General features: G+C 36.1%; 2 protein-coding genes across 2 annotated transcripts; both read left to right on the forward strand.

The window, feature by feature from the left end:
- Positions 1-243: 243 nt before the first annotated feature.
- On the forward strand, positions 244-1,541 carry LOC148294532 (protein FAR1-RELATED SEQUENCE 5-like). Its single transcript, XM_088253791.1, has 2 exons — positions 244-690; positions 912-1,541. The coding sequence occupies exons 1-2, from the start codon at positions 244-246 to the stop codon at positions 1,539-1,541; spliced, it is 1,077 nt and encodes a 358-aa protein (XP_088109917.1).
- Positions 1,542-1,695: 154 nt separating this feature from the next.
- Positions 1,696-2,391, forward strand: LOC148294533 (uncharacterized). The gene is made up of 2 exons (XM_088252915.1): positions 1,696-2,132; positions 2,216-2,391. The coding sequence occupies exons 1-2, from the start codon at positions 1,696-1,698 to the stop codon at positions 2,307-2,309; spliced, it is 531 nt and encodes a 176-aa protein (XP_088109041.1). The 3' UTR covers positions 2,310-2,391.
- The last annotated feature ends 6,370 nt before the right edge of the window (positions 2,392-8,761 follow it).

The raw sequence follows: 8,761 nt of genomic DNA on the forward strand, positions 1-8,761 counted from the left end.
CATGTTGGTTCTAATGTTATTTTTTCCAGATTATTGCACAAGAGATGACGTAACTATTATCAAATTTTGTGTAATAATGGCTCTTACAAACAAGCTAGGCTATGCGTCTTTTTTGTGTCAATTTGGGCAATGTTTTGTGTAAGTGGAATGCATTGATATGTTGTAATGCAGTAATGATTGATTAATGAATTAATATTTGCTATGCAGTGATATAGAAGTAGTTCAAAAATATATGTGGGTAAAATGTCTGGGGGCTCAGAGAGTGATGACTGTGTAACAGCTAATGGGATGGTTTACATTCCTGAAGTAAGAAATGAGGAAACACCAGCGGTTGGGATGAAGTTCGACTCGCTTGACCTCGCTTATAATTTCTATAACAGATATGCATTCTTTGCTGGCTTTGGTATTCGACTTCATTCCAGCTTTCGGGGGACAAATAAGAAAGAGATTTTGAGGAAAGAATTTGTTTGTTGCAAACAAGGTGCATACAGGAAATATGAAACTCGGGAGAGAAAAAGACAGCGGGGAATAAGTAGATGCAATTGCAAAGCTAAGATTGTGGTTGTGAAGACAAATGGGAGCAAGAAGTATGCCATCTCTCTTTTTGCAGAGGGACACAATCATAAGATGACAGCCTCAGAAAGAGTGCATTTATTGAGATCACACCGTCGTATTTCGGATTCTACAAAAGTACTTACAAAACAGTTGGGTTCGGTTAATATCCCCATTCATCAGTAGGTAAGTATTTTCGAGGTGCAATCCGGAGGAATGGATAAAATCGGTTTTATCAAAAAGGATATTTACAATCTTGAATATAGTGTGAATGGGAAGCTGAGGAACCACGATGTTGAACTAGTGACCGAGTATTTTATGGCTGAACAGAAAAAAAAAATGAGGCTTTTTATTTCAAGATTGAGGGAGATGGCGAAGACAAGTTTAGTCGATGTTTTTGGGCAGATGCAAGTTCTATACGGGCGTACCGGTTGTATGGAGATGTTGTTGTATTCGATACCACATTCAACATGAATCGATACGACTTGACATTTGCACCAATATTGGGAGTTAATAACCATGGTCAGACAATTGTCTTAGCATGCACATTTTTGAGCAAGGAAACGACTGAGTCGTTTATTTGGATGTTTGAGGAGTTTAAGAAAGCCATGCAAGGTGGCAAACCTAAAACGATCATTACAGATCAAGATGCGGCCATCACCAGAGCGATTTCAATAGCCTTCCCGACTACATTTCATCGGCTTTGCATATGGCACATCACATCAAAGTTCCATGTTAAGTTACCACATTCTGCTTATAAGGAGTATTGGCGTGAATTTCAGAAAGCCATATGGGATACTGACAGTAAGGATGAGTTTGATGCAAAGTGGAATATTGTGGTTACAAAGGCTGGTTTGACTGACCATCAATGGCTAAGTTCAATGTTTGATTTAAGGGAATCTTGGGTTCCAGCCTATGCACGAGACTTTTTTGCCGCTGGAATGTCAAGCAGCCAAAGAGCGGAAGGATGCTTCAAAAGTTGTCTTTAATGTGAGCGAAAGGAAAAATTGGCAAACAAGAGTGGCAGAAGTCGTATATGTCAAAGATTCTGACCACGCATCGTGTAGCTGCAAAAAATTTGAATTTGTTGGGATTATTTACAAGCACATCCTAGCATTGTTCAGAAGGGACCAGATTGAATATATGCCTGATAAATATATTTTGAAAAGGTGGAAGAAAACTGCGAAAGCTGGATTGGTGTCAGATGCAAATGGCAACGAAATTAAAGACTCTGCAGATCCTGGTCTTTTAATAAAGCGGAGTACAATGTCCCGACTTGCTTCAGATGTGGTTGAGGATGCATTAATGTGTGAAGAAGGATGTGAGCTAGTGTCAGAGACTCTAAAAAGTTTGCGGGTGAAGTTGAAGTTGTTGAAGGATGGACCAAGTAATAACGAAGTTGGAGGGTCCAGCTCTCAAACACAATATATGAAAGATCCTAAGAGAGTAAGGTGCAAAGGAAGGTGGAAACAAGTAACGGGACCAAAGGAAAAGCCAATGAAGCGAGGGATTCGACACTGTCGGGAGTGTGGAGACATTGGTCATGATAGAAGACAATGCCCAAGAAATTTAAACACACCGTAAGATGTTAAAACTATTTATAATAACACCTAAAATTTGAATAGTTAAATTTTTTATGTGCTTGTGTTTGGTGTTTATGCAGGACATCACCGTCGAACAATGAGGAATCAACTCCAATAGATCTCAGTGACCCATTATTCGACGAATTTTACAGGATGCACGGACCTACCGAATGATTTATGTTTGTATTATACAAAGGCCGGTTGTTATGAAGGCTAATGATCAGGTTAAGTTTTCTATATGCAGTTTTATTTTATTTGTTTGTTCATGTCCACTGATAAGCTCTTACTTTGTCCACTGCTAATTGAAATGGAAATTTGGTTGGTTTACTTCTTGCATGAAATTTGGACACATGTTAATTTTACATGTCTTCTCCCTATTTGGAAATTTTCATAGACATTTGATAAAGTATCAAATTTTGAGTTTTGTGAAGAAGCAATGACTTTTACCATGTACAATGGGTAGTTTATGCTGAATTATGAACGAGTGACACAGATTCATTGATTATATCACAGGCTAATGTAGCATTTCCAGCAGGGAGCTGTTGTTTCCATCAGCAGTAATGATTTCCAGCACGAATCATTTCCAGCAACACTAATCATTTACAGCAGCAACCAATTTTTCCTAATGTTATGTTCTAGTGCTTGACTGGTTATTAAGATCTGACCTTGACTATGAAGCAATATTGGTGCACGATTTTGTAAACATTCGTACCTGAAGGATACTTGAAATTTGCACTATGTTGGAACACAATGATTAGAAATCAGCGTGTAAAATACAAACTACAATACAACATCTTCTATGCATGATAAGTACATTGCAGCTAATCACATTTCGAATGCTTGGAGAATATTAAAGTGTACACCAACATTTCAACTACTCGTAATTTCGCACACACAAGAAAATTACATTGCAAAGCATTTTATGTGCTCCCTCTTAGCAATATCACGATCACCCGAACCAACTGAACAATGGTAGCCATATTCACTCGGTCGTATGGGTCAGCTTTTTCCGAGCAGCTTGCACGTGCTTATGGTCACTCGTGTCCCCACACATATAGACGAAATAAATATTCAGCAATATTTGTAACATTTTGTTATATAAATAACCCATAAATCATTCACCAAAGAATGTATAGCACATTGGCATGTAAAGTGAATAAGGAGAGTGTTACTTATGACTGACGTGTCAATTTTTTGAGAAAAAGTACGCCATCTGTTTAATGTGAAGGGACATGATAATGAGACTTTACTGATTCCCAACGCGTGGTGATATTGACAACTTATTGAATAATATTTCAGTTTTTGCAAAATACAATGTTAGACACAAGGAATTGCAATACATAGTCCCAATAATTATATATGAAGCAAATGAAAGTAATACTTGTGTTATTATAAATTAGACAATGAACATTAAGGAAATATACTTCTAATTTGTCCCAGTTATATGTTGTTGTTTGTACTGTTTCATGTCACACTTTTTCTATCTTTCTTTATATTATATGTTTAGGGAATCCCTCAAAGAAACATATACTGTGAAAAATAAAATATTGTGTGAAGTTCTAATCACTCATATAGACTAGGACAAATATTCAGTACTATTTCAAAATTTCTTGACTGGTGTCAGGCCATCGAACGATGTGATTTGACATGATAGAGATATTTACTACGAACCCAAGACGGAGCCATATTGACAACTTATTGAATAGCGTTGACGTGTTCAAAGATCTAGATGCACGCACCCATGATGGCTTCAGAGCATTGTCCAATTATTATATATGTGGATTATTATAACAAAACAGATACGTTTACAGCCTTTTATATGAAAGGAAACTAATTATTGTATTATTAAAACCTAGATAATTAATATTAGGGAAATATACTTGTGATGTTGGTTGTTGCAAAATATATAGCTAGGGTTAAGAGGAAAGTGAGTTATCTAAAGGCATTCAAATTTTTTCTTTATGAAATTGATGATTTCTAGCTTCCCTCAGTTGTATAACGTCACAAGGAGGCCGGAGTAATTTTCGGGGCATTTTTCCAATTTTCCTACTATTTATTTAACTTTTTTCAAGATTTTTGCACTAAAAAAAGCCAAAATAATCGCAAGATGACACCTGGCTCGATCTGAGCGCATCACCTTTCACCACTTGCACAAGTGTACGTCAATACACATGGCCACATCCTTGGTTTTTACCCTAAATTCTTAATTTTATTGTTTTTTCTTATGAAATTCATAACTAAATACACAAAAATGATAAAAATGTTCCGAAAATTGATACGAACTCATTGACACTTCATCTTCCTTACTGAATTCCCCGTTTCATAGTTATTCATTTTAAAAGACAATTTCGAGCATTCACGGGAAATGCTTGTTGATGTAGGTTATCTAGGTTAAAATTAACAACATATATAGCTAGGGTTAAGAGGAAAGTGAGTTATCTAAAGGCATTCAAATTTTTTCTTTATGAAATTGATGATTTCTAGCTTCCCCCAGTTGTATAACGTCACAAGGAGGCCGAAGTAATTTTCGGGGCATTTTTCCAATTTTCCTACTATTTATTTAACTTTTTTCAAGATTTTTGCACCAAAAAAAGCCAAAATAATCGGAAACTGACACCTGGCGCGATCTGAGCGCATCACCTTTCACCACTTGCACAAGTGTACGTCAATACACATGGCCACATCCTTGGTTTTTACCCTAAATTCTTATTTTATTGTTTTTTCTTATGAAATTCATAACTAAATACACAAAAATGATAAAAATGTTCCAAAAATTGATACGAACTCATTGACACTTCATCTTCCTTACTGAATTCCCCGTTTCATGGTTATTCATTTTAAAAGACGATTTCGAGCATTCACGGGAGATGCTTGTTGATGTAGGTTATCTAGGTTAAAGTTAACAACATATATAGCTAGGGTTAAGAGGAAAGTGAGTTATCTAAAGGCATTCAAATTTTTTCTTTATGAAATTGATGATTTCTAGCTTCCCCCAGTTGTATAACGTCACAAGGAGGCCGGAGTAATTTTCGGGGCATTTTTCCAATTTTCCTACTATTTATTTAACTTTTTTCAAGATTTTTGCACTAAAAAAAGCCAAAATAATCGGAAGCTGACACCTGGCGCGATCTGAGCGCATCACCTTTCACCACTTGCACAAGTGTACGTCAATACACATGGCCACATCCTTGGTTTTTACCCTAAATTCTTATTTTATTGTTTTTTCTTATGAAATTCATAACTAAATACACAAAAATGATAAAAATGTTCCGAAAATTGATACGAACTCATTGACACTTCATCTTCCTTACTGAATTCCCTGTTTCATGGTTACGCTATATTAGTATTTTATTATTATTTACCCTACATTATTATTATATTACTTTTTAGCCTTTACATTTGTTAATTAGATTTACTCGAAATTATTATTTGTATTGTTATTTTGAGTGAGAATAGACCATTTCTGGTTTAATCAGTTTCTCTCTTCTTCAATTTGTTAATTTTTTTTTTCCTTTATTAGGGTGAAGGGATGTTTTGAAAAATAAAAAGAACAAATTACATTCCAAGTATTGTATAACATCAGAAAAAAGTCCATGAATAACCCATTATTTGTATAGCTTAATTTACTGCATCCAAACATTTCATTCATTCATACAAAATTGACGAATTACTGACGACTGACATAATGGTCCCAGAAGATAGTTTTACATTGCAAAGCATATTATTTGGTCCCTGTTAGCAATACCACGATCACCCCAACCAACTGAACAGCCGTAGCCGCAATTAGTCAGTCGTATTGGTCGGCTTCTTCCGAGCAGCTTTGACGTGCTTATGCTCACTCATGTCACCACCATCGTCTAGTATCTCTCTCACAGCATCAGGGGATACATAGTCCCAATTATAACTTGTATGAGTAGTTGCCGCAAATGCTCGGAAATTTTCGAATCCTTCGTTGAATGCCATCTCCAGTTCACTATGGTGCTCTTCGCATCGCATATGGTTCATCAAACAACCTTTAATTTCATCATTCATTACTGTATCCAACTCCTCTGCTTTCAACTTCCTTGTATGACTCAACTTTAAGTACTTGTTCTTTTGGGAGAACGCTTTGTTAACTCTAATGTTAAGATCAGCCAGAATGGCCTCGTCTTGAACACATTTCTCGTGCCACGAATTGATCAGTCTGGAATTATAATCTAGCTTGCTACTGACTGCATGTATTGCCTCTAATGGATCATCGGAGTCCCCCTCACTCCCAAATGATGTTGAAAATGGAAAGGGTCGGCGAGTACAACGTGGAAATGGAGCCTGCAACTCCAATTTTTCATATTCGACTGTGTTGTTGGCGCCTGAAGAGGATGACATGCTTGAATAATCCTATTTGTTTTTAGAGGATGAGGATTGCATATGCAATTTCGTTTGAGGAAGGGGACATAGCTTTATATACCAACATACCAAAGCTTGCGTGTAGTCAACATATGTACTTTATTTCAATTTTTAAAAAGAGGTGTTAGGTTTTGCTTTTCAAGCATGTCAACCTCATCACCACTATCAGTGGCTGAAAGAAACTCAATGGAAGTGACATCTAGTTAGTGAACCCAACCACAGTGGTTAGGATTAAACTTAGATTGTATCAGACAAAAAATTAATTTATACATTGTAAAAAATATTTTTTGGCGGGAACCTTTTTATTTGTATTACTATCACATCCTTCATAGAAACTTTCCCTCCACGAAAAACTGACTCCTCCACCGAATCTCTCTCCATCGACTGAAACTCTCTCCTCAATAGAAACTCTCTCCCTCCATAGAATGGATTTACTAACCAAGTTTGATGTCAGCATAATAAACACCCCTCCAAACAAAGACCGCCTTCGACACGCAAGTGAGTCACCAGACAAGCAGTGTCACATTCCTAGACAGAATGACCATTTTGTTGGAAGTTTTGAGTCTGAAAGGGTTCTTGGATTCTGGAAGGAGAGGCATCTTCAACTTGGTGATGAAATCCAAAGGGCAAGGGCACGTTTGGAATTTGTTGAAGGCCAAATTGAAGATGACAAAAGGCAGGCCAATCTGGATAGGGCGAAGTTGCAGCGCATAAAGCGTAGACACAAACGACTTCGGAGTGTAGCTGTTCAAAAATACAAGAACTCATCTAATGCAATGGAGTCAAAGAAGCGTGTGATGCAAGCTGGATTCGACTACTTCCGGTCCTATGCAAAACTCGTCGTACCCGGGTTTGATTGGTCATCTATTACCTTTTCCGACGTTAACAAATATACTCACCAAGGGAAGTAACCATTTTGATTATCGTGTTTGAGCAGAGGCAAATCAGTGGAATTGGAATTTTCGTTCAACTCTGCTTCAAACCTATTTTGATGCTTACTATTATGGAAGATTTCAACCTTCATATTTTGATGTCTTTAATGATGAGAACACGTGATGCAACGTGGCCATCTACTTCAGTCATATGTTGCTGCCATGTCCATTTTTGTGTGATCACGTATCAGATTTGGACATGGTTGCATCATATGCAATGTTGCCTTTATTTATTATATGTTAGGGCAAGGTTTATGGAAAAGCATTTGTGAGTGCGTTTGTGACAAGGTTATGTTATTGTTTTTTTTTACTGGTTCATCTCCTACTATTGTTTTCTTCCTTTATATTATATGTTTGTGGAATCCCTCAAAGTTAACATATACTGTGAAAAAAATGCAGAGTGAATATATAATCACTTATATAGACTAGGACAAATATTCACTAATATTTTAAAATTGCTTGAGTGGTGTGAGGTTTTTCAAAAAAGTATGGCATTATTTTATGTGATTGGACATGATGGATATTTTGTACTGATTCCCGATGGACTACTTATTGAATACCTGTGACGGTTCATAACTCTAGACGCAGTTGCATATGGACGACTTATTGAATACCTCTGACGTGTTCAAAGCTCTAGGCGCAGTTGCAATGATGGCTTCAAAGCAGTGTGCAATTATTATATATGTACATTATTATAACAGAACAAAAATAGATTATGTTACATCCTTATATTTGAAAGGAAACTATTTCTTGTCTTATTACAAATTATATAACGAATATTAAGGAAATATACTTGTTAAAGTGAACAAACATATATACTTATGGTTAAGAGGAAAGTCAGTTCTCTAAAACAATTTGGATTTTTTCATTGCGAAATGGATGCTTTATAGGTTCCTCTAGTTTTATAACGTCACAAGGAGGCCGGAGTAATTTTCGGGGCATTTTTACGATTTTCCGACTATTTATTACAATTTGTTCAAGTTGTTTGCACTAAAAAACCTCAAATAATCGCAAGTGGACACATGGCGCGATCTCAGTGCATACCTTTCACCACTTGCACAAGTGTACGTCAGTTGCAACCAAACATTCTTGCTTTTTACCCTAAATTCTTATTTTATTGTTTTGCCTTACAAAATTCATAACTAAATACACAAAAATGATATAAAAAAAAACTTCCGAAAATTGCTACGAATTCATTAAGGCTTCATCTTTCTTACTGAATTCCCCGTTTCGTGGTGACGCTAAATTATTATGATATTGTTCTTTACCCTAAATTATTATTATATGATTTTTACCTTCTATATTTAT

Source organism: Prunus avium, chromosome 5 (assembly GCF_965620075.1).
Source record: "Prunus avium chromosome 5, drPruAviu1.hap1.1, whole genome shotgun sequence".
NCBI lineage: Eukaryota > Viridiplantae > Streptophyta > Magnoliopsida > Rosales > Rosaceae > Prunus > Prunus avium.